The 27,724-nt window shown below is 36.4% G+C and overlaps 1 protein-coding gene across 2 annotated transcripts in view; it reads right to left on the bottom strand.

Annotated features, from left to right (window-relative positions):
- The window catches only part of EFHC1 (EF-hand domain containing 1), an 82,430-nt gene that overhangs the window by 37,211 nt on the left and 17,495 nt on the right, over positions 1-27,724 (bottom strand). For both annotated transcript variants that reach the window (XM_007484089.3, XM_056818396.1), the window contains exons 3-5: positions 21,061-21,348; positions 13,042-13,191; positions 6,422-6,614 (exon numbers count right to left, since the gene is read on the bottom strand). In XM_007484089.3, the coding sequence (XP_007484151.2) occupies positions 6,422-6,614; positions 13,042-13,191; positions 21,061-21,348 (631 nt within the window). The remainder of the gene's footprint in view (positions 1-6,421; positions 6,615-13,041; positions 13,192-21,060; positions 21,349-27,724) is intronic.

The following is a 27,724-nucleotide window of genomic DNA, read 5'->3' as shown; positions in this document are numbered from 1 at the left end:
TCCATCTTAGAATCAATACTAATTATTGCTTCTAAGGCAGAAGAAGAGCAGTAAGGGCTAGGCAGTGGGGGTTAAGTGATTTGCCCAGGATCACACAGTTAGGAAAGTGCCTGAAACCACATTTGAACCCAGAACCTCCCATCTCCAGGTCTGGCTCTCAATCCACTGAGCAACCCAGCTGCCCCTCTAATATAGCTTGTTGCCTCTCTGCATCTATCCCACCACAATATCTTTGTTCCCACTATTCCCCACATGTGAAACCAATTCCAACCCTTCTTTAGTCATCTGAAATCTTCTCCATAGGCCATCTTCTGCTTCCTGAGAATCTGACTCTTCCTTCCAGGCTCTGCTCCTCTGTTATTCTTCTCTGTTGTCCATATTCCCTTCTCTTCTCAAGCTTGTACTTTACTTAATCTGTATTAAAATTATTTGTATACATGCATTATCTCTCCTACTGGTGAGATAAAGCCTGTGGTTTATTTATCTTTATTTTTCCTATGGGGTCTAATGTTGTACTTGGTACTTATTACACACTTAATAAATGTATGTTGAATGAATGACCTAAATTTTTTTTTTAATTTATCTTGGCTTCACTTTTTCTTTTCACCTCAGAAGACAGGAGACCTGGATCTGAATCTCACCTCTGATGCCTACCAGCTATGTTATCATAGACCTATTACAATATCTCTCATGTGTGAAATGGAGGAAAGGCTTTGAATTGCTGGTCTCTGAGTTGGTGGGGGCTGAGAGGGGGGAACCATTTCTCCTAATACAAATGAGCAGCTAATTTGCAGTTTTTCAATTCTTACATCTTGCTTGGGGCAGCTAGGTGACACACCAGGTCTGGAGTCAGAAAGACTTCTTCCTGAGTTCAAATACAGCCTCAGACACTTCCTAGCTGTGCAACCCTAAGCAAATCACTTCACTCTGCCTCGGTTTCCTCATCTGTAAAATGAGCTGGAGAAGGAAATGGCAGACTACTCCAGTACCTTTGCCAAGAAAACCCCAAATCGGGTGATGAAGAGTCAGACACAACTGAACAACAATAAGTCTCACTTAGGGGCGCTGGGGATTTAAGTGACTTAGCCAGGATGACATAGCCAGTAAGTATAACCAAGGGAAGCATTGAATCCACACCTTTCTGATTATCTGACCAACTTACTATCCACAATGTTATGCTGCTATAATATGTATTATTTGTGTTATTACTCTTATTCCCCTACACTGATAATATGGGTGTTTTCAATCTAGGCAATTGCTTTCACAGATTTTAAAGTATTTAATGTAATTTTGGGTAGAAAGAAAATTAACAGTAGATGGCTAGGTAGCTCAGAAGACAGTGTCAGGCCTGGAGTCAGGAGAACCTGGGTTCAAATCTGACCTCAGATACTTCCTAGCTGTGGGATCCTGGGGCAAGTCACTTAACCCTAATTGCCTAGACCTTACCACATGTCGGCCTTGAGACTAATATTTAGGATTCCAAGTAATTAGTATTAGAATTTAGTATTCTAAGATGAAGGTATTGGTTTAGGGGAAAAAAAAAGAAAAGGAATTAACAGGGAACAGAGCTAGGTAGCACAGTAGATAGAACACCAGACCTAGAGCCAAGAGGACCTGGATTCCAATCTTGTTTGTGCCATTTTCTAGCTGTGTGACCCTGAGCAAGTCACTTAATCCTAATTGCCTAGCCCTTAGAGCTCTTCCATCTCAGAATTGATACTAAGATAGAAGATATGATTAAAAAAGAGATTAACAGGTTACTTTGATTCATTAACATGAATATTCTAAATCAGAGTTGAATAATTTGGGTAAGACTAGCATTATACAATAATATTGGTAATTATTATGATCAAGTGGTAATAAACCACAGTCACTATTTGAAGAACATGGGCTCTTTCCTTTGGCTATAGCCTCAGCAAGGTGTCCCTTCCTCATATACCCTAGAGCAGTGATGGTAAACCTATGGCACATGGGCCAGAGATGGTCCCTCCCCCTCTCCACTGCATTTGAATACATTTCTCACATGACCAGCCCCTCTGCCCATCAGCCTAATGGAGGTATTTTCTCCTTCCCCTGTCTGGGTTAGGTTGTGGAGCTCACATGTGGCATGAGGGTTGCAGTTTGGTTATTTCGGTCTCTAAAAGGTTCACCATCACTGCCCTAGAGCTTTATTCATAGTCTATTTCTTATCTATGGTAAAAATCTCTCAGATACATGTGTTTATTGCACAAAAACAACTAATTGCAGGTGTGAGGAGATATGAGTACAAAGTATTTGTAGATGAATAGATACAGAATCCTGATCTGTTTAAATTAGGAGAGACAATATGCAGATTCCTCAGTTCTGGATATCTCTGTATAAGCACCAATTCAAATCTATTCCCAGTCCAGGTCTTTCCTTTCCTGGTTTACAGAGAAGTCTATATTCTTTATATAAATTTTTTCTGTGTCTCTATTAGTGTCATTAGTTCTATTAGCTCTTCTAATCACTCAGGGAAGCAATTTATCTCTAGGTTCAATCCTAGTATCCCACTAAACACTAGGTGCATAGCCAGATTCTAGAGAGGCATTTTCCACTAGTATCTCAAACTTAACATTCATGAAACTCAACTATTATTCCCTCCTAAGTCTACCCTTCCTTCCAACTTGTCAATATATGCTGATTGCAGAATCATTGTCTAAGATGCCCAAGAGCCAAACATCACAGTCACCTTTGACTCTTCTTCCATCCTCAAATCTGATCAAGTTCAAGTTTTGTCGCTTTTACTTTTGCAACATCTCTAATATCAAATCCTCCTCTACTCATTCAGGATTTCATTTGATTTGACCATTTCTCTGTTGGACTATTGTAATATTCTCCCTTTTTCCTGCCTTCCATCTTTCTCTTCTTTAATCCATCCTGCATGGGAGCATTGACTATAAGCTGGAAGGGACCTTAAAGATCTACCCATTCCCATCCTTTCATTAAAAAAAAAATTAATAAAACCCTTACTTTCTGTCTTAGAACTGATATGAAGATCAGTTGGGGTCAAGTGACTTTTCCAGGGCCACACAGCTAGGAAGTGTCTGAAGTCAAATCTGAACCCAAGACCTCTTCTGCCCAGGCCTGGCTCTTTATCCATTGAGCCACTAGCTGCCCACATCTCCTTCATTTTAAAAATGAGAATATAAGGCTCAGAAAGATAAAGCAACTTTCCAAGTTACACAGCTTAGTAAGTGGTAGAAACTGGGAATCTAAGAGGTCACAGAATCATAGCATCTCAGAGCTGAAAGGAATCTCAGAGGCTACCCAGTCTAAGTCATACCTAAACAGGACTATATTCCAACATACTACAAAAGGAAGTAATCATTGAGCTTCATAAGAAGGTATCAAATAAAAGGGAACTTTCTATCTCACAAGGCACCCTCTTGTACCTTCAGAGAGCAACTCCAATCCACATCTAGTGCTCATCCCATTATGCCCTGGGCTTTCCACATAACTGTCAAAATAACCTGCCCAATTTGCAGCTCTGATCATTATCACTACTCAGAAACCATCAATGGCTCCCAACTTCCTTTGTGATAAGATACAAATTCCTCAGCCCAACAGTGATGGCCACTTTCAACCTAGTTCTAAACTACCTGTCCAGACTAGTCTCCTATTATTCTCCTTCGTGCATTCATACATTCCTGATGAGTCACTCTCTGAGTTAAACCCACCATATTTGATTGCTGAACATTCATTGATCCCTGTGCTAACAATGTGCATTCCTTTCTCTCACCCCTGCCTATTAAAATTCTTTTTCTTTAAGGTCTCAAGCCTTAAAGATGTATGAAATTTTCCTTGACCTTTCCAATCAGGGTGCAGCAATGGGCTTAGTCCCTGCTACATATGGTGAATTCTCACCAATCAGGAGCACAGGAGCACCGGGCTGCAGGATGGGAGCCCAGCAATATGGCAGGAAGATGGCCAATGCAACATGGTGGGTCTAGGACCAACTTGATTTAGTGAATTCCTAAGCACCAGAAAGAATAAGCTAAGATGTTAAGTGCTTAACAAAATTTGATCTATAAGTATGAGTGATTCTCATCATTATTTTGTAGGGGTATATAATATGAGAAAAAGAGCCTTGGACATAAAATCAAGAGAGAGCTGGGTTTGAATCCTGCCTCTGAAACTTAAAAGCCATGTGACCATGGGCAAGTCTGAACCTTTGCAATCTCAGTTTCTTCAACAGTAACAGAAAATACCTATATTACATATGTCATAGGACTACAGTGAATCTTATTTATATACATACATACATGCATATAAAGCACTTTGCAAATCTAAAGCTACAAATATCAGCTCTTATTTATATCCAGTGCTGAAGAGAATTGTTAGATTATATTGGATACACAGGGTCCATTGACTAAATGTCTTTTTTGCCTTAGCCCCAGAAAAATATCATTCTAGTTTATGGTTTGTTGACTCAAAGTTCAGGTCTATTGCCTTCTCCTCCCAATGACCTCATATTAAATGACACCATTTTCTCAAGTCTTTCCCCACATTTCTTTAAAAAGCTGACTACCTGTTCTGCTACCACCTTCTCTCCCTACATAAGCCACCACACCACTTGCCTATAAGTTTACATGGGAATTTAGAACTTATAAAAACTGGAAGTGTTGAATTAAAAATTTCCAAGTTAGTCATGCCAGAGCAAAAGTTATGACCTACTAACCAAGCAGTCCGAAATGCAAATGAAACTTGATTCTACAAAAGATTCTATGCTTTAGGGATATATCTCTCATTTAATTCCTTCCCCTAAATATATCTTCATTATTTCTCTGTGTTTTTCCTAATGTGTCTAACTTTGTTAGCTCACTGGGCAGGGACTATATCTAATTTCATGCTCACTTAAGCACTGAAGAAGCTCAATGTCATAATATTGCCATCTCTGCTATTGGTCCTCTGACCCAAAGTCAACTTTTCTCGGGAGAAATTTCCAGAATTTCTTATCTCCCAATTCCCAAGGATGTTGTGAGGATAAATGAATAGTAGCTAGAGATTGCTTTCAGCTACCTGTGAACGAGAGATACAGTGTCATTATATGTAACTAAGAAAAAATTCCAAATACTTAAGTCAGCAACAAAAACAGGCATGTGTATCAAGGATGCCTATTTACCATAAGCAAGTGATTATTGATGGCAGGTGTCTTCCTCTTTTTTAATCTGCTTTTCTCATAACTATTTTAATCCAGTGAAGAAAGAACAGATGTTGCCATAGTTAGGAACTATCTTAAAAAGCTACAGGAACTGCGTCATCTCATCCACTTTATCTAGCAGGGCAATTTCTAATTAAGGAAATTATTTCAAGAATGTTATAGTATTTATTAAGCACATACTATATGATAAGTGCTAAGAATACAAAGTAAAACCATCCTGGCCCTCAAGGATCTTACATTTATTTAATAGGAGAAGATACATAAAGAGGAGTGATGATAGAAAAAGGAATTTTGATCCAAGGAATCTCAGGGATGGTGAATAGTCTAATGGAGCATTTAACTGTCTTGTTCTTTCAAGTAGTAATGATAATACTGATTTGATTATTATTTCCAGAACAAGAAGTGGGAAGGGAGCAGGAGTGGGATGAGGTCAAGATAGACTTTGGTTTCCATATGGAGATGGTATATAGCTATATATAATGGTTTGATTATTTTGTACTCATTGGTCCACCAATTGGAACAACTCAATCCCAAATTACAGTTCCAAAACTAAGTAGATTGGTTACCCCAGAGACAGGGAGACTTGGTCTCTAGAGATCCGGAATGGAGGGTCTCCATTCTAAGTGGGGATCAATAATAGGGCAAATTGCAGAGATAGGGACTAGTTCCCTGGTAAATGGTTAGATTGGGGTAGTAAGAAGTAAAAACAGTAGACAGGGAAGGAAGAAAATCCTTGATTCTTTGAACTTTTTTTCAAACCATTCTAGAATCCTAAAAGAAAAATCAGAATGGTAATAATAGTTCATGGGCAAAAAATAAAAAAAGCTCAAGAAGTCAAATTGTTATACCTAGCTTGCCACTGGATCATTCTATAGCATTTCCCCTGAAGTTAAAGACAGTTAAAGTGACAGTGAATCAATTGTTCATTTCAAAAGGCTAGTTCACTATGTTTCAAATAAATTTTGCAATATGCTCCTCTCTGCCCAAATATGTCTTCCATCAGCTGGATACTACATCATGTATAGAAATCACAGAGATGGATAAAAGACAGAGTAAAGAAGAGAAGCAAAAGCAGCTTTGGCTTGGTGCCTAGGGTGAATGTTTCTAAGGCTCTCCCAAACTTCTAAAGAATTAATCTGATAAACTACTTTGAGACTTAAAAAAAGAGAGCAACATATCCTGCCTATTTGCATAAAAACCAAACAACAGAAGGCAGACTAATGCAATAGAAATTCTTACTTGAATTGTCCTTCAAGACTTTGGGTAAACGCTGACGCTTCAGCAGGACTGGAAAAGGGTCTCGCCCATCATTCCGTTCATGGACCTCTCGAACTTCCACTGTGTCATCAGCAAGATAGTAATGAATTATATATGTTCGACTCTCTCCAAACATGCTATCTGTGTCATCCCAAATTGAATAGAATCGGAGGACCTGGAGGAATCCAAAACAATTCATTAAGAAGTAATGCCCCTTCCTCCCATTCCCTAAGAAAGAGGCTTAACTTTTCTCCTTTGTCATTTAAGATTCAGACATAAGCAAATAAGACATAGTAGGCATCAAGGTGTCAAAACAGCTGCTGAGGGATGAGGTCAAGAAAAGAAAACTGCTTCCAAGGCACTATAATAGCACTTAAATGTTGAAACAGTTGTCAACGGCTAGAAATGAGTAAAAGATGGATTGTACAGAAATCAGAGGCAAAACAGTTTGGTTTACTTTTAAAAATATTATTTTTAATTAATATCCTCCATTGCTACATCACCGTCATCTTGAATACACATCCCTCTCGTCTTTCCTAGTCAGGGAGCCATTCCTTGTAAAGTTTAAAAAGAAGATACAACTCAGTTAAAACCAAAATACTGCTCTTTGAATAAAATCAGCTGAGGCACAAAAAGTAATTGGTCCTGTTCCACAGTGACATGTGAAGCTTAATAATGTTATATTAAAATTGCTTATACATGTCACAGGAAGCTTTGAAGAGAAGTAGTAGTCGCTGCCTCTCTGAACCCGGGCACCAAAGCCAGGACCTGCTGACCAGATGAAAACAATAGAGAGACCTGTTTTCTTTCTGAGGCATATATCCAAGGCCCCACAGAGACTCTCCCAAGATTAATCAAAACAGATGACTCCTACCCACTTGTGATGATTCATGAGGGTACAAGTAATACTGCTTGAAGGAACCTAAAAAAGTATTACCAAAGATTATGAAGTCTTGGGCAAGAAACTGAAGGTCAAGGAATATAAATTGCTTCTTCTTTACTGTTGCCCATTGAAAGCAAGGGATGCTGAAAAGAAACAATTATTTAGGAGCTGACCACCTGGCTAAGAAGGTGGTGTCTGAGATATGATTTGGATTTTTTGACTATGGCTTAAAACATAGGAATAATATATCCTTGACTGGAGAGGAAATACACTCAACAAAGACTAAGAATGTATTTATTATGAAGTTTCTTGCAAAATAAACAAAAGGTCTTTAAACTAAAGAATGGAGGAATAAGACTGTCTCTCTCTATATAGATAGATGTGTGTATATTTACACATATGTACACATATCTATATCTTTATATGCATATATATGTATATATCCACACACATCCTCTTGATGGCTATATACACATATATTAATCAAGAAAACAATTATAGAACAGCAGTTGGGTCCTCTGTAAATTCATGAGAGTCAAAATCCAAAAAAGAAACAATAAAACTCTTGGTCTCAAATGTCTAAACTAAATGCCAAATGTCTAGGGACAAGGGAATTAGAAATCCTAATACAAGGAGGGGAATTTGACTGCATCCCTAAGACTTGGAGGGATGAAGCTATAATAATTAAAAATAAATAATATTTCTTGCTACCCAGAGGTATATATTTATAAAGTTTATTATGAAGGATAGACAATCATTCCTAAGTAACCTGGCCGCATGCTAGCTTAGCTGGCCTGTCTCTTTCTACTCCCCCTCACCTCCTGGTCCTCTTGTTCATCTCTCCCTTTCTCTTGTTGTTCTCCCCCGTTCTGTCCCAAACCTTAACTTTTATTGAGGTACAGAACATAAGCCGATGCAAGCCAATGCAAACCTGGCGCAACTGTGGTATGTCAGGAATGTTTGATAGACAGGTAAAGTTACTCAGGAAGGGGAGGGGATGAGCTTCCTTGATACAAAACCCAGGCCAGGAAAATGACTCTATAATGGAATACATTATTTAGAAAAAAATATAAGGGGGAATAGTAGCATTGTATGGTTAAAAAAAGGCATACTCCTGAGAAAATCCCGAAACCAGAGGAAGAAAGAGAAACAACTAATTTGGTGGAGTAGTAAATTTGCCCAATCATTCTGGAGAACAATCTACATAAAGGGTTATAAAAGTGTGCGTATCCTTTGATCCGGCAATACCACTACTAGGTATATACCCCCAAAGAGATCAAAGAAAAAGGACCAATGTGTACAAAATAAATGTATAGCTGCTCTTTCTGTGGCAGCAAAGAACTGGAAATTGAAGGGATGCTCATCAACTGGGGAATGGCTGAACGAGTTATAGTATATGAATGTGATGGAGTACTGCTGTGCTGTGGGAAATGACAAAGGCGTTGTTTCAGGAAAAACATAAGAGTTATGTGAATTGATGCAAAGTGAAATGAGGAGGATCGTTGTGCATAGTAACAGCAATGTTGTAATGATGACTAACTGAAGAATCTGGTTATTCTGATCAATACAATGATCTAAGACAACTCCAAAGGATTTGTGATGAAAAAACGAAAGCCACCTCCATAGAAAGAACTAAAGTATAATTTTCTCACTTAATTCTTTGATTTAAAAAATGTAGCCTATGTAGATATGTTTCACATGACTTTACATGTATAATTGATATCATATTGTTTGCCTTCTCAATGGGTATGGGAAGGGGTGAGAGGAACAGAGAGAATTTGGAACTCAAAATTTAAAGACTGCTCAAATAAATAAATAATAAATTTAATGCAAAAAATATATATGTAAGATATATATATGAGTCATTGCAGCTTTATCAAGAAGAGCCATGCCACAATAACTTTTTATTAAAGGATAATTAAAACTAGTAAAGTTTAGACATAGTTTACTTATGTTTTAGCCAACCATTTGATAAATTATTACATACTCTTCCTATAAGGAGGATGGATAGGGACTAAACAATAATCTAATTAGAAAGAATAAAAATCTGTAGAAGTAGAATGGCTAGACTCAGTGAGTGGTTGTTAATAATTCCATGTCAATGCAGCTGACGGTCTGTAATCTATAGGATTATCCAAGGTTCTATACTTGGCCTTGTGCTATTTACATTTTTATCATGACAAAGATATAGACAGCACAGGCATTATATAGAGTTAGCTATGTTATGACAGACAGAAAAAACAACCACCGAAAACTGTGATCTTGGGCTGTTCTGATTCATCAGAGTCTAGCTTCTGGAAATGAATCTCTAACCAGATCACATCTGAAATACTGTTCAGTTTAGGGTGCCTTGGTTTAAGCAAGATACTGTTCATCAGAGAGCAGCCAGAGGATGGTAACAAGGATGGCGAAAGACCTTGGACCCATGTTGTATGAAGATTCATTGAAGAAACTGGAGATGCTTAGCCTGGAGCATAGTAGACCCAAGGAGTAGCAGGGATATGATAACTATCTTCAAGTATTTGAAGGGTAGTCAGATGGAGCAGAGAATAGTTCAAAAGTACAGTAGGTGCTTTGATGGATTCCTTCTCATTGAAAGTCTACAAGTTTCTATTTCAAATGGATGACCACTTGGATGGCTAGGTTGCCACATGAATCCTTTTGGAGTATTCATTCTAGACGATGGCTACCAAGGCCCCTTCCAACATTCAAATTATGTTTTTCCAGGGAATAAGAAAACGTTCACCACTAGTTTCAATTTATAGAACAAATGAAAACATCAGTAATTCAACATATGTTAAAAAATAATTAGATTTAATGAGTGGCAAGTGATGTTTTCTAAACTGAAAGGAATAAAATTCCCCAAATGCAAAGAACATCACAGAGAAGGCATTGAGTATATTGAGTATAAAACTACCCAGAAGTCCCAGTTGAGGCCAGGAAAAGCAGAAAGTAAGCTTTCTTACTTGGAGCTTGATACTGCAAAGGAGTGAGTGGTGCTTCCAAAGTCCTGATCTTAGGGGACAAAGTCTTGTTCGCAGGAGGCACTGTCGGTATCTCCTAATCCCTTCTCCTGAGTATATTCTCATTATTTCTTTATTTTTCATTCATTTAATTTTGTAAGCTGAGTGGGTACCATATCTAATTATATTCTCATTTAATCACTGTGGAAGTTCAACATATTTCAGGAGGCATTTTTTTCCCCTAGGAGAACACGTAGATTACCTGAGCAGAGGGGCTGTTGGGTTTTTTGTCTTTGTTTCCATAGGACACAGCAGAGAGCCTGACACAAAGCAAGAATTGATGAAATACTTATTGAACTGAATGGAAATGAAAAGAATCGGTCGGCTTGTGTATCATCATAGCTCACATAGTCCACAGTCAGAGGATGGACTTTGGTTGAACCATCCTTGGAACAAAGGGAAGACTCAAACACACTGACATTTTGACACATCACATTTTATTTGCAGTTGGGGACAGCAAATAATTAGTAATCTTTTTTGATCTCATTCCCAGAATTTCTGATTTATACCAGGCTTCCACAGATCTCAGGCACCAAGCCACCATAGTGCTTAGCAATTTCATTCTGGTATTTAGTATTTTTGGTGTCTGAAGCAGTAGGCAAGCAAAGAGGAAGGGAGAGTTCAGTAAGGGGTTTCCAGATCACATAATCTCTGTCTATAAGAGAATGGGAGATAGGGTGGTGAGCAGAGCTCATAGTCCTGTCCTATTCCAAAATGGAGTAGTCCAGACAGAAGGACACTAGGAAAGGGGACAGAGAAAGTAAACATGGAGGGGAGGCACAATGTAAAGGAAAGCTATATAGGGATACAGGGTGAAAACCAGGTTATAATTGGGAGAGATAGAAAAGTCACCCTTTTTAAGCATTAGTTTCCTCATCTGCAAAATGGGGATAAATATATCCCAATATCACAGGCACTATTTGCTTCAGAGTTGTAAGGAAAACATTCCTAAACTATAAAATGCTGTTTAAATGTTAGCTGCTATTATTCTAAAGCTATAAAGCATTTGCAAGGCCACATGAGAAATACTGGATACAAGTGTATGGCACATTTGGCATTTCACATCATATTATTTTGTCTAGCATAAATTTCTGTGAAGTCTTTTTCTATGTTTGTTTCTATGTAAATTTTAAATTATAATATTCACTGATACAGAATATTATTTTTAGCTCTTATCAAAACAAAATCCCCAAAGTTGAAAATGTCCTCTGTTTGCTAAATTTGGGGGCTGGCTTCTACATGTAAAAAGCAAATTTGTTTTGCTTTGATTTATACTCCTGAGAATTAATGGAACAAAACTGTAGTCTATTATCATAAGTAACTATCTCTTGAAATTGGCTTTTTGTGTAGCACAAAATTATAGAGATGGCCCTAAACTATGCTGGTCTTATTGATTCCTGTTAGGTTGTGCCAAGATGGCTAGTGTTCTTTCTTGTGCTTTTAATAAAAATAATATATTTATACAATGCTTTAAGGTTTGTAAAACATTTTCCTCACATCAACACTGTGATATAGTTAGTCCAATCTTACAGAAAAGGAAGTTGAGGCTCCAAGGGGCCCTGTGACTTTCCCACTATGTATCTCAGGAAGAATACAAACTCATTTCTTTAGACTCCAAGTCCATCTGTAGATGCACTTTATCAGGAGAAGGTACCTCAAGGGTACTGCCAGAGAAAGCACATCAATCTGGCAAAATTTAATAGGAAAAAATGTGCAAGACAGTTTTTGTAAAATTACTATCAAGATATTAGAAACGCAACCAAATTTACCAGGTTCAGGATGTCTCTAGACATTGTAGGTTTAACAGAGGATTTGATGATTGCCCATGCTTTAAAAGAATATGTGGTCAATTTAGGATTGATACCAGAAAGCAGATATAAATTAAGAGTTTTGTTTTTATCTTTTTTTCTTATTGCTTACCTTCTCAGTGGGCTAGAGGGAGAAAATTTAGAAGTCAAAAAATGTAAAAAAATGAACAGTTTTATAAAAGGAAAATGACAAAAGTGATGCTTTCAGAAAAATATGGGAAGACATGTGAACGGATGCAAAGTGAACAGATGCAAAGTGAACAGATATCATTCACAACAGCAACATTGTAGCAAAATAATCAACTGTGAAAGATTTAGCTACCCTGATTAATACAATGATCAATTACAATTCCAAAGAACTCTGCTCCAGGGAAGAAACTAATAAACTCCAAGTACAGATTGAAGTATATTTTTTTCCACTTTATTTCTTGGAGTTTTTTGGTTTTATTTTCTGTAACATGGCTAATATGGAAATGTTTTGTATGACTTCCACATGTGCAATGGGTATCATATTGCTTACCTTCTCAATGGGGGTAAGGGGCCAGAGGAAAGGAAAGAATTCAGAACTCAGGAAAAAAGAATGTTAAAAAAATTATAAATAACCCTGAAAAGGGGGGAAAAGTTTTTGTTGTTTTGTTTTTTTTACTTTAAAATTTCATTACTTTAAAGGTAATCTCATTCAGCTCATTTATACCATTTGGGTTGACTCTGACCTGGAATTAAGATATCCCTACAGCCATAAATCTGGATCAATTCAGAGAGGTAGCATTGTACCCAAATGGACAAAACAGAGTTTCACAGCTCTTATCAAAAGACCTATTCATTGCTAAGGGCAGGACATTTTGAAAAGAGAAGCAGATCCACTGAGATATGCTCAGGTTCACTTACCTTTTTGTCAAAGGTCAGAAATTGTTTAAACTGGTCAAAGTCTGATGGAGTGATAAACATGCGGAGCGGTTTTCTCCTGAGTTCCGTGTAAGGGTCTATAGCCATTGTCTCTGGTGGATTCAGTTCAATTCCTTGACTCTCTAAAAATACCTAAGTAATTCAAAACATAAAGTAATCATTTATTTTCCTGGAAATATTACCAAAAGGAAAGTGAGCTCTGATTAGACAAATGAAACTCTGGATTGTTACATGCAGTCAGGTTCTAGGAGAGGGGAACGTTTACTTACTAGTCAACTGACACTCTTCCTATCTAAATGGGACATGTCATATAATACACATCCTAATTCAGATATATATACACTTGAGATTATAATATAGAATTGCTTCACAATGTGTGAACTTGTAAATTTTGCTAGACAACACACCTACGGCAGTTCAGGAGACACTTGGTATTAGGACAACCATCTGCAGATGGAGAAATGACTGTTGATATGAGCTCTGCCCCCATACCAAGCTGCCCACTTGCTGAGATAGTTTGGGAGACACTGATATTAGAAAACTGGGACCTAAAGCCTGAGCTACGGTCTATGAAATTTAATTAGGCGCCAAAGTCAATGAACATTTATCACTATCTGCCAGGTACAACACAAGATTGTACAAAATCACATACATACAAAAATAGTTCCCTCAATGAGCTCTAATGGGGAGACAAGATGAAAACAAGACAGGCAAACACGCTTCGTACAGGATTTGTGTTTATTCAGTTATTTCAGTTGCGTCTGACTCTTTAGGAGCCCATTTGAGGTTGTCTTGACAAAGCCGTGGTTTGCCATTTCCTTCTCCAGCTCATTTTACAAATGAGGAAACAGAGGCAAAGAGAATAAAGGAACTTGCCCTGAGTCTCGCAGTTAGTAAGTATCTAAGGCCAGATTTGAACTCAGAGAGATGAGTCTTCCTGACTCCAGGCTTCAAACTCTATCCACTGAGACACCTCGGTGCCCATGTACAGGATAAATAAGAAATAAACACAGAGGGAAGGCACTAGATAAGGGGATTGGTATAGAATATGTTTTGAAAGTACTTCTATTTATTCTCTTGAACCTTAAACACTGTTGCAATATAATATCTAATTGATGTTAGATATGGATACAAACTTTGTCATGACCAAGCAAGAATAAATACTAGTTCCAACTTACTTCAAATATTTACCTTGAGGCAAGCCAAATGTTTCTCAATCTGCTGATCACCGTAAGACTGGGAAATTTGTTATTAATTTCATAAGGGCACCAGAATTTAGTTGGGAGATGGGAATTTCAGCTTTGGCTCTACCACTAGAAGAAACGTGGATGGAGCAACTAGACTAACACTAGCCTGGGAATGAGAAGACTTAGCTTGGAATCTCAGCTGGGATAGTTTAGGGCAGCTGGGTGGTGTAGTGGATAGAGCACTGAGCCTGAAGACAGGAAGACCAGAGTTCAAATTCAGTAACAGATACTTATTAGTGGCAAAACTATGGGGCAAGACACTTAAACTCTGTTTGCCACAGTTTTTTCAACCACAAAATGAGGATACCAAAGCATCTACTTCCCAGGAATGAGATAGTATCTGTAAAATTTCCTTAGCAAACTGCCTGGCATGTAGTTGGTCCTGCATAAATGCTTATTCCTTTCCCTTCATAGAATCATGGATTTAGAGAACTGGAAGGGACTTTCATGACCATTTATTATTTATTTTAATTTTTTTTTATTTTAAAAGATATTTTATTTTTCCCAATTACATGTAATAACAGTTTTCCACATATGTTTTCTGAAGTTATAAGATCTAAATTGTCTCTCTCTCTCCTTTCCCTCCTCCTCCTGGAGATAATTATCAATTTGATCTGGGTTATACGTGTATCATCACTTTATAATCAGTTAGGTGACTGCCTTTATTTTACTGACAAGGAAATTGTTGCCTAAAGAGACAGGAAATTAGCCAAAGTGTTACAAAGTGGTAGACCTTAGGTTCAAATCCAAGCCCTCTGACTCTAATTCCAGGAATCTTCTCAAGACAATTTGATGTCTTGACACATCATTTGACTTCAGCATAGTGGTGAGACTTGTTAATTAGTTAGGCACGGAGTGATACAATGGATGTAGTACAGGGCCTGAGTCAGGAACCTATCTTCTTCTTGAGTTCAAGTCTGGCCTCAGACACTTACTAGCTGTGTATCCCTGGGCAAATCACTTATCCTTATACCTAAGTTTCATTATCTATAAAGTGAGCTGGAGAAGGAAATAGCAGATCACTCTAGTAGCTTTGCCAAGAAAACTCCAAATGGGGTCATGAAGAGTCAGACATGGCTAAAATGACTGAATGACAACAACAATGATTAAAGTGCTATATTTGAAGTTGGACATAGTTGGGTTTAAATCCTTCCCCTTTCATGTACTAGCCGTGTAACTGAACAACTGAACTTGAGACTCAGTTTCCTCATTTTACAAATAAGAAAGTTAGGTTCCATCATCTCTAAAATCCCTTCAAATACTAAATCTCTGGTCCTGTGAAATGCCATGACTTCTTTGGGCCTCCATCACTTCAACTTTGAAAAATAATTTGGAATAGCACTAAAATGGTTTTCAAACCTTTAAAAAATTTTTTTTTACACATTTCCATGATCCATTTTCTTTCCTCCCCATCTTGGATCCAATAAGCACTTCCACTGGGTTATACAAATGTTATCACTTATACTCATTCCCATATTTTTGCAATAAAACAATCTTCTAAAACAAAAACCCCAAATAATATGCCCATATAAACAAATGATAAGTCATTTGTTTTTCTTCTGTTTTTCTATTCCCACGGTCTTTTCTCTCAATGTGGATAGCATTCTTTCTCATAAGTCCCTTGGGATTGTCTTGTATTAGAGCAAACATTACAGTGTAGTAGAACAATTCACTTCTAAATAAAACTTCAAATATAAACCACTAATGATATACCATACAATATAAGATCACTAAATGAGATAATAATTGTAAAGCTCTTAGCGCAATGCCTGGAATATACTAGGTGCTTAAAAATGTTTATTGATTGATTTTAAAAACTTTCCCCCCAAATTACTCCAACACAACAATTTGATAAACAATTTGCTAATGATAAAGATGTGAATGGTGAATAGAAAAGGGAACTGGCCAATGACAGCCTAATCTAGGAGCATGCACAAAGAACCCACATGGAAGTCTGATGAACTTGCTTCTGGTACTGGCCCAGTTCTGTAACATCATCACTGAGTGTTATATAATTGGAAATAATAGTGAATGCAATATGAAGTTGGACATAGTTGGGTTTAAATATATCTCCTTTCATGAACTAGCTGTGCAACTCTGAACAAGTGAACTTGAGACTCAGTTTCCTCATTTTACAAATAAGGAGGTTAGGCTCTATGATCTCTAAAATCCCTTCAAATACTATATCTCTGGTCCTGTGAAAACTCATCACTTCTTCGGGCCTTGTACAATGCCTCACTGACAATTTTTACTATCTTCTTTACTTACATAAGCCATTTTAGAAATAAATGTTTTTAGCTCATTATGTTTTCACTTTAAAAAAGTCAGATTCTTGTTTTAAAATTTGGCACGTTTTTGGTAAATATGTTTATAATTTTTATGAATTCATGGAACAATTCCCCCCAACAATTTGGTATCACAACCTGTGTATCTGGATCACTGGGAGCTGCTCCAGTGTAAAAATGGCTACTGTCATATTAGTATTTCCTACATATGTGACAAACAACAGCCTATATTCAGAAAGCACTTTCCTGTGATAGAGCATGTTATACTACCTAATTGTGGTAGTTTAAAAAAAAGGGGAAAAAAACAACTTGATCTTGGAGTCAGGATTTTTGCTACTAGATATCTCTGCCTAAATCTGTCTCCTTCTGCTGCCAGGAGCTCTACCTTCTGGAATCTTCTATGCCCAGAACCTTCCATTTCCTATGCCAGTCCCCTAACTGGCCTCTTCTGTCTGGTAATACCAGACACAGAAGACTGATAAGGGGCCCCTAAACAAGATCCTGAACCTTTCTATAAAATCCCTGGCCTGGGCCCGTTTTGGTTTTGTTCCAAGATGTGAGCCACCCTAAGCTACTCTATCCCTAGCGATGGATGTAGGATGAGAGGTTGCCCTGTGACCCTTTTTGTCAGAGAAGGGGATCCAGTTACTGCAGGTGAAAGACGCTACTCAAACCTTCTCCCACACTGATCAGGGATAGTTGACAGAACTGGTAAAAGCTACCCACCAAGGCCAAGGAGCAACTTCTCTACAATGCCTTCCATAAGCCTCCTTTGTCCTCCTGCTATGACTAATGTGGATGTATCTTTTTCTTGTTGTCTCCACCTTCCCCTCGGGGCTCCTATTAATGAATATCTGCTTAAGCCAAACGTTTTCTCTTGTAAATTAATATTACTGGAGTGACATCGAAATGCACCCAATAAAATTTTTTTACTTTTAGCATCACTGGTTGGTTCAAGTTGGTTGCAAATGCCTTCAAATTGCATAAATAACCCTAAATACTACCTTTTAAAATTATTTTCCCATTATCAGTGGCTTTAATTCCCATTCAACGGATAGGAATCTGAAGCACAGAGAAATCAAATGCCCTGCTTGTTTATCACATAACTAGCTAAACAGCCTTAGGACTTAAACTAAGGTCTTCTGGCATCTAGCACAAATTAAATGCACTTGCCACAATTCCATGGCACAAACTGGACCTAAAGATATTTATTTCACCTCCAAAATCTAAGTGACTAACACTTGGAATTTCTTTTTATTTCAGAGCTCTCATTTCTACTCTACCATACAAAAGAAATATAGGCACCAAACATTTGTCTATTTGTGAATAGCAAGAAGCTAGTTTGAGTTGATTGTTAAACTGGATGTCTTCCAAATATCTGAATTGGCGCTTTTCTCCCCAAGGCAGAAACGAACCCAGATCAATGTAGCTCTGAGAAATTTCCCTCATTTCTACCATTAAGTACAGGAGAAACAATTGGCAAAGAAAACAGTGCCTTCTCAATTGCTCTAGTTGCTTTTAGCTCTAAAATTATATTACTCTAAAGAAAGTCAAGATTAGCTTTTTTTTAAACTATAAAACTATATTTAGCTATAAACTATGTTTTAAAACTTTTTTTTTTCAATACTAAGGATCAGTTCCAAAGCAGAAGAGGGTGAGGGCTAGGCAATTAGTGTTGTGACTTGCTTAAAGTCACACAACTAGGCCCTTCCAACTCCAGGCCTAGCTCTCTATTCACTGGGCACCTAGATGCCCCCAAGATAAACTTTTGAATTAGATACAACCTTGAGTTTTATTTTGTCAATTCATTACAAATCAATGTAAAGAAATTGTTTTCACAGTCACTGCTGCTTTCTAGTTCATCTTGACTTCATATCTCCTTAAAGGTTTCATTCAATGAATCAATCAATCAATAGGAACTTATTTTGTTAAGGGTTAGGAAACCTTGGTTCTATTTGAACTCTATACAAACTAGTTATAAAATGCTGAAAAAAGTCATCTTCCATTCCCAAGTATCCTCCACACCCAAGTATCTTCATCATTAAAGTGACTGAACTGTGGTGCTTTCTAAGGAACCTCAAAGCACCTCTATGATTTTATAATATTTTATTTTGTTGAGATTTTTAGCTAATGAGAGAGTTTATGTCTGGGGACACAAGAGCAACAAAATTCTCTTCCCATTCTGACTGGTTAGTATCAAAATGTGACTTTAAAAAATGACTTGCCCAGGGCCATCAAGATAGTAATTACCTAAAGTTGGAATTGAACTCAGAAAGAAGAATCTTGACTCCAAGCCTGGTATTCCACTGTACTACCTACATGCCTGATGTTCTGTCATATTCAAATCCTTCAAAAATGCCACAGAAATGCCAATTAAACCAGCAGTTAAATGTACACAAAACATAAAAGAATCTGGGGTTATGTTTAACTCTCCTTTGAGTCAATTCCCCCTTAAGATACAATTATGTCTAAGTAACTATATGCACTTCTAATGGAAACAATATTTATGTTAATTTTAATATTCATAGTATACCTTAAGTCTGTAGCTTTGGTGGTCAAATTTCTATTTGACAATTCTTAAATGTATGTGGTTCAGAATTCATATTAGATATTGAAAAGACTTTTGCTTTTTGTATTGTATAAAAATCACATGCTTATAAAATCTGAACATCAGTTTCCCTCAAAGTAGCTTCTAAAATGAAGGCTAGGTCACTAATGTTCACAATATAACCTTATTTTTCTTTGGGTGATGATGCCCAAATAATAGATCTGGATTTCCTGAAAATAAAAACTTCTGGGAAGTGTTCTGCCGAGATTAGGGTATACCCTTACCTAACAACGAACCATAAATCATTTGTATCTTAAATTGTATTTGTCCCAAATCCATGCTGAAAATAAAGCCGGGCTCAGGAAAAAGGATGAACTACCTTCATAATTTATCAATATTACTTATGATATTTTTATGTCAATTCTCAAAAATTAGGTGCAGTCTAAGAACAAATTAAAACACCCTGGAGCAAATTCTCCTCTCTGAAGATATGGAAGCCAGCCTATGTAAGTCTATGCTGGGAATATACAGGGTAGCATTTAAAAATGAAAGCCATTTCAAAAAGGCATTTTAAACATCTGCTCTGACCACATAATTCCAGGGGGTACATATCTCATTTGCCAGAAAAATATACTGTCAAAGCAAATGCTGATATGGTATAGCATAGGGAAAAGAAATAGTAGACTTGGAATTAATAAGACCTGGGTGTGAATCCCACCTCTGACTCTTACTGGGTACATGGTTCTTAAGGCAAGTCAATTTCCCTTTTTCAGCTTTAGTTAGTTCATCTGTGAAATGGGGGATAGTAACACCTTTACAGGGCTGTTAGGACTATCAATGGAGATAATGTATGTATAGTGCTTCCCAGTATCCTTATTTTCTTGAAAAATAAATGTGGAGCTCCCTCCCACTCCTAGTTACCAACCCCCCCCCCAAACAAACAAAAGGAGATTTCCCCCCCCCCTGCTACAGATCAGTCTTCTGTAGCAAACTCTTTTTACTGATCATTAAGAATAAACTAGAGGGAAGCTAGATGTCTTAGTGAGTGTACAAAGAACCAGGCCTAGAGATGGGAGGTCCTGGGTTAAAATTTGGCCTTAGATACTTCCTAGCTGTGTGATCCTGGGAAAGTCATTAGCCCCAATTGCCAAGCCCTTTCCACTCTTTTGCCTTGGAACCAATACACAGTATTGATTTTAAGACAGAAGATAAAGGTTAAAAAAAAAAAGAAAGAAGAAACCAGGGAGGATTCAAGAACAGAAAGGAGGAAATGTTTTCTCTGTCCTAGACCCCCCAAAACTTGTTGCATGTACTCTGATGAATGGAACTTGGTGTTAAAAAATGTTATGAATTCATGCAAAACAGATATGGGAAAAACATCAAAACTATGACAATCATCATCTCTGTGTTTATGATGAGCATTAAAGTCAAACCTGTTATCAAATCTGCTATGTCAAATGATTTGATATACTTCATTTTTATTTGGTCTAGACCATTAAATATTTTATTAAAGTGACTCCCCTCAGATTAAATGCTCTGTAATGAACCTATACCCAAAATGGGTTGTCCATATGTGCAAAGCCATAATTGCTGTTCTATTTGGTTTTTCCCCTTTTCTTTTTTGCCTGAACTATGATTTCATTGGTGTAGCCAAATCCCATAACTCCCTGGTGAAGAAATTTCCTCTACAAATGCAAATCTCTCAGCCTCAAATTCCTCATATGAAAAATGGGGATAATAATGATAAAACTTACCTAACAGATTGTTATAAGAACCAAATGAAATAGTATATCAATTACTTCCCAAGCCTTAAAGTGATATATAAATGCTAGTGGTTATTATGATTATGATTATTATCATTATACTACAAAGATTAAAATTATATTGAAGGAATTACAAGATTCCCAAACTCATTCCATACCTTTGTAAAAGGATCACAGTCAACAAGACGGAATGTCTTCCCATAAATACTAAGGTTGATACCCCGATTCAGGTCTTTCCAGTGATAATGGTCTCCACGTTCATTCTTGGGCAGTCTCTGGCGCTTGATGAATTTTCCCTGAGGAATTCCAGAGTTTTCTACAACAGGCTCCATTACTGACATGCTGTCATCCTCCAGGTAATAATAGATGACCACCTTTCGGATCCTATAATCCTCCACATTGGACAGAGGGACCATCTCTTTGAAATATGCATTAAATTTCAATACCTACAAAAAGAGAAACTCCTCCCCAAAGGAGGAGAAAATGGTGGCATTATTAGGTCATCTTTAAATACTATGAAACCTTTTTATGTACTAAGACATAGTTGCATATACATACTCATATGCTCTGCAATACTTCCATGGTCAATGACTTTGTTGATATTCTACCAATGTAGTTCACAACTATTTTACCAATAAGCAGATAGTCTTTAAAAGCTGCTGTGACCAAAAGGCCCATAACCCTGCAACTAATCCAGGGATGAGTATCATTGACCTTAGCTCTATGCTGGCTCTTGTATAAAAAACAAAAATCCATTGGGGTTCATATTTGAAATCTATCCTTTTTAGTGGGATATGTGAGAGCTTATACTCCTTAGGCATACCCTTCAAAGACCATGCCTAGACCACAAGGAGCCAATGGAGTAGGACTTTAGTCCAGGAGAAATTAAATAGAATAAAGAAAGCAAAAAAGGAAAGTGGCAAATATTGAGTTGCTACTAGGGAATAGTGATATTAAGAATTATTGGCAGAGTTGTGAATTGGACCAGGCATTCTTGAAAGCAATTTATAACCTGAAGAGATTAAAATTATCTCGAGATTAATTTTACTTAATTTTAAAATGATTTATTAATTGATCTGTCAAGACATCCTATTTGTGGTCAAATGATTCTCGACCATCATAAGATAAAATGGAAACTCCAGGTCTAGGTACCTGTATACATTTTTGAGAGTTCATTATTCAGCCCCTCCTTTGAACATCTCCAGACATCTTTAATTGGTGACAGCTAATTAAGAGGTAGCCTTTCTCCAAACTGACAGGTAGAGTTTTACACAAGGCAGGAAAGATTTATCACTGAATTTTTTTCCTGATAGCCAGTCTGTGAGAGTACTATATTCCTCAGGACAAGGAGAATGCAAAGATCTATAGACTGAAGAAAGTCAAGCCGAGACCTCAATCAGGAATTCTCCCTAATATAGCCTTTATAATCCAGGACCCTGGTTAAAAAATAATACAATATACAAAAAAATTCTCACATAACCATTTTCCAAAGGTCACTAAACTATTTATACATTTTGACACAGCAATATCACCATAAGCCCTATACTTTTTTTAAACAAATCATTTCATTATTTTTTCAATTATATATAGAAACAATTTAACAACTTGTTTTCTGACCTTTTGTGACCCAAATTCTCTCCCTTCCTCACTCCCTTCCTCCCACCTCCTACCAAACAATCTGATGCAGGTTATTCCAGTGTTGTCATGCAATACAAATTCCTCATGTTGTGAAAGAAGACACATATTGCACATGTAAGAAAAAATAGTCCTATACTTCTAAAGAGACTAGAGAAAGAGGAACTGACCCGTATGCACCAAATATATTTATCACAGCTCCTTTTTTGTGTCAAAAACCTAAAAACTGAGCATTTACTGGAGAATGACTAAATGAATAGTGTATGGTATATGAATTGTGGTATATAAAAGCAATGGAATATTATAAGAAATAATGAAAGAAAATGTTTTAGAGAATCCTGGAAGACATATAAATGGGTGCAGACTGAACTGAGTAGAAATAGAACAATTTATATATCAACAACTTTTTAAAAGCAAACAACTTTACAGACAAAAGACTTTTGGGCAATACAATGACAATCTCAGAAGTCCAACAAAGGCCCCAACTTGCCAACTCCTAACAACTAAAGGAATTGTAATGAAGAACAAAATATACAATTTTGGACATGTCCGATATAGGAATTTAATTTGTTTTACTATGCATACTTGTTACAGGAGTTTCATTTTTCTTTTTCTTTCAGTATAGAGTCAGTGGGGTTAGGAAAGGGGGTGTGGGAGAGATAATGCATGCTTGTTAATTTTTTTTAAGTTGAAAAAATAAAATGTAAGGGGGAGCCAAGATGGTGGGCTCCTTTGCTGGATACAACTTGAAAGGTAGGCAAAAGAGTAAATTTTCACAGGATAAGGGGGAACTGAAAGCAAAACTGCAGAAAGAGGAATGCTGGCTAACTACCACACCTACCTCTGACCTATTGTGACAGGTTCTGATCCCAGGACTCTGGCTACAACAACAACAACAACAGAGCAGCCCACACTGCAGACCCATCCCTTGAAGTCCCAGGTCCTGGCACCAACCCATAGTGAGTCCAGAAAATCTATAGAGTTTGATCATTTAAAGCCTGTACTGTGGTGAAGAACTAGCCTCAAAGGTAAAGTAGCTCACAGTGCCCAGTCTTGCTATAGGCAGAGGAGACAGAATCATTAGCTTTCAGATGTCCCCGTCAATAGGAAAAAGAAAAGGCTGAGAAAATGATTAAACAGCAAAAGAAACACCTAATTCTAGAAATTTCCTATGATGACCAAGAGAGAATTACAGAGCCAATAGGGGACAGTGACCAAGAAACCACATGCAGAACTTCAAAGAAAAATGGAAATTAATCACAAGTGATGGAAGAACTAAAAAAGGAATTCAAAAGTCAAATAAGAAAAGTCAAAGAAAAATGGGAAATAGAAGTGAAAGTAATACAAAAAGAAAATAACTGCTTAAAAATCAATTTTGGTCAACTGAAAAAAGAAGCACAAATATCCAATAAAGAGAAAAGTTAAAAAACAAAAACAACAGAATTGACCTACTGGAAAAAGAGGCAAAAATTCTATTAAAAGTAGAATGGACCAAATGGAAAAAGAGGATCAAAAAGTCATGGATGAAATTTATTCTTTAAAAATTAGAATTGGATAAATAGAAGGTAATGACTTCACAAGACATGAAGAAACAAACAAACAAAAAAAGAATGAAAAAATAAAAGAAAATATGAAATATCTTGTTGAAAGGAACTGGCCTGGAAAATAGATCCAGGAGAGTCAATTTAAGAATTATTGAACTACCTAAAAGTCATGATAAAAAAAAGCTGAGATATCATATTGCAAAAAAAAATTATTAAAGAAAACTGCCCTGATATTATTGTACAAGAGAGTAAAAATAGAAATTTAAAGAATCCACAAATCACCTCCTGTAATAAATCCCCAAATGAAAACACCCAGGAATGTTATAGCTAAGTTCAAGAGATCCCAGGCCAAGGAGAAAATGCTGCAAGCAGCCAGAAACAACTCAAGTATCATGGAGACCCAGTCAGATTTGCATAGGATCTAGCAGTTCCCACAATGAAGGACCAAAAGACTTGGAATATGATATTCTGGAAAGCAAGGGAACTGGGTTTACAACCAAGAATCATTCACCCATCAAAACTGACTGTATTAATTTTGTAAAATAGAAGATTTCAAGCATTCATGAAGAAAAGACCAGACTTAACAGAAAATTTAATATACAAATACAAAATTCAAGAAAAGCATAAAAAGAGAAATAAGAGAAAAAACTTAAGGGCTTCAATAAGGTCAAATTGTTTATATTCCCATATGAAAACATAAGATCTCTAACTCTTTTTAAAATGTAATTTAATTTTTTTGAAAATTTTATTTAGTCAATTTAGAACATTATTCCTTGGTTACAAGAATCATATTTCTTTCCCTCCCTCTCTTCCCCCCATTTCTTCCCATAGTCGACACACAATTACACTGGGTTTTATATGTGTCCTTGATTAGAACCTATTTCCATATTGTTGATGTTTGCCCTAGGATGATCTGCAAAGAGTGATAGCTTGGTTTCCTCATTGCCTATTTGAATAAGAATCTGTAACTCTTAAAAACTGTTGATCATTATCATAGTTGTTAGAAGTATACATAGACAGAGGGTGTGATTTAGGATATGTAAAAAAAAAATCTAGGATTGCACTGTAAAAATGGAGATTTGAACCCTGGACTTCAATCCCCAGAAGTCCTTGCTCTAGTTCCCAAGATACCCTCTAATCTCACTGAGATTTTCACCTGGGCAAGATCAAAATTTCTTTTTAACTGGCTGTAAAAGCCTACTGATTTCTCTTCCTACTTGCCCTTCCAAGGAGACGTGGCTCTCCACCCAGCAGGCAAGATGTGAGTGGTGGTGAATGGGCTTTCTGGGCCTAGGCACGTGCTTTGCTTATTTTGTATTTTCTCTATTTCTTAATCTTTAAATAAACCTCATAAAAATATAATACTTCTAGAGTAAAACTAATTTTTACCTGCCACAGTTTGGCCTAAATTTTAATCTTAACAGCACTAAGAGAAATGGGAAGAAAAAGATGAAATGGGGTAAATTATATTAAAGAGGTGGGTAATACTTAAACATTATTCTCATTGAAATTGTCTCATAAAGGGAAGAACAGCCAGATTCATTGGTGTATTGGTGTATAGAATCCTATCTTACCTTATAGAGAAGTAGAAGGAGAATAAGAAAGGGGGTGATGGGGAGAGGAGTAATATAAGGGAGTGAGAATTGGGGGGGGTGATTAAAAGACCCTATAGATAAGTAGGAGGGGAATAAGAAGGATGGTGGTGAGAAGAGAAGTAATATAAGGGAGGGAGAATGGGGGGAATGATTAAAATAAAAACACTGGTATGGAGGGAAAGAGTGAAAGAAGGGCAGAATTAAAAGAGGAAATCAAAATGATGGGGAATACACAGATAGCAATCATAACTGTTAATGTAAATGAGATGAACTTACCCATAAAATGGAAGTGGATAGATGAATGGATTAAAAACTAGACTTTTCCCATATGTTGTTTACAAGAAACACAGGCAGGTAGACACACACAGATTAAAGGTAAGGGGCTGGAGCAGAATCTATTGGGCTTCATTTGAGATTTTTTAAAAGGCAGGAGTAGAGATCATGATCTCAGACAAAGCTAAAGCAAAAATAGATCTGATTAAAAGAGATAAGGAAGGTAATTACACCTTGATAACAGGCAGTATAGATAAAATCAGTACTTAATATATGCACTAAATGTTATAGCATACAGATTTTTAAAGGAGAAACTAAAGGAGCTTAAAGAGGAAATAGAAAATTATACTAGTAGGGGACCTCAACTTTCCCCTATCAGAACTAGATATATCTAACCAAAAAATAAATAAGAAGTAAAGGAAGTGAATTAAATTTTAGAAAAGTTAATAGCTTTCTGGAGAAAACTGAATAGGGATAAAAAGGAATCTACCTTCTTTTTAGCAGCACATGATACATACACAAAAAATGACCATGTATTAGGGCATAAAAACTTCACAATGAAATATAGAAAAGCAGAAATAACAACTTTTTCAAATCATAATGCAATAAAAATTATAATCAACAAGTGTTCATGGAAAGGTAAATTAAAAATTAATTAGAAACTAAATCAAAGGAGAAATTCATAAAATTGAAAGTAAAAGAATTATTGAACTAATAAATAAGACTAGGAGCTAGTTCTATTAAAAACAAAACAAAACAAATAAAATAGAGATTGGTTAATTTGATTAAAAAAAGAAAGAAGATATTAAAATGACCAGTATCAAAAATGAAACAGGTTATTTCACCTCTAAAGAAGAGAAAATTAAACCAATCATTAGGAGCTATTTTAACAAATTATATGACAATAAATCCGATAATCTAGATGAATTGGATGAATATTTTTTAGAAATGTAAATTGCCTAGATTAACAAAAGAGGAAATAGAATGCTTAAATGATTCCATCTCAGAAAAAGAAATTGAACAAACCATCAATAAACTCATCAAGAAAAAATTCCTAGGACCAGATGGATTCCCAAGTGAAGTCTATCAAACATGAAAAGAACAATTAATCCCAATACTATACAAACTAATTGGCAAAATAAGCAAAGAAGAAGTCCTACCAAATTCTTTTTATGACACATAAATGCTGATGCCTAAGCCAGGAAGACCAAAAAGGGAGAAAGAAAATAATAGACCAATTTCCTTTATGAACATTGATGCAAAAATCTTTTAAAAAATACTAGCAAAGAGACTACAGCAATGTATTAAAAGGATTATTCACTATAACCAGATGGGATTTATACCAGGGAATAAAAGACTAATTTAATACTAGGAAAACTATCAGCATAATTGACCATATCAATAATCAAACTAACAAAAAAAATCACATGATTATCTCAACAGATGCAAAAAAAGGGCAAAATACAGCACCCATTTCTATTTAAAACACTAATTATAGGAATAAAAGGGCCTTTCCTTAAAACAGTATGTTTCTAAAACCATCAGCAAGTATCATCTGCAATGGGGATAACTTAGTAGCCTTCCAAATAAGATCAGGGAGGAGTAAAGCAAGGATGCCCATTATCACCACAATCATTTAATATCATACTAGTGTAATAATGGTAATTTCTCACTATATTTAGAAGTTACTGTAATGACAATAACAAAAGGAAGCTTGCAGAGAAGGAAGCAGTGTAGAAGAGATAGGAACCTAGATGAGCTGGCTCCTACTCTCT

This window comes from Monodelphis domestica, chromosome 2 (assembly GCF_027887165.1).
Source record: "Monodelphis domestica isolate mMonDom1 chromosome 2, mMonDom1.pri, whole genome shotgun sequence".
NCBI classification, from domain to species: Eukaryota; Metazoa; Chordata; class Mammalia; order Didelphimorphia; family Didelphidae; genus Monodelphis; species Monodelphis domestica.
This window is presented reverse-complemented; position numbering and strand designations above follow the sequence as displayed.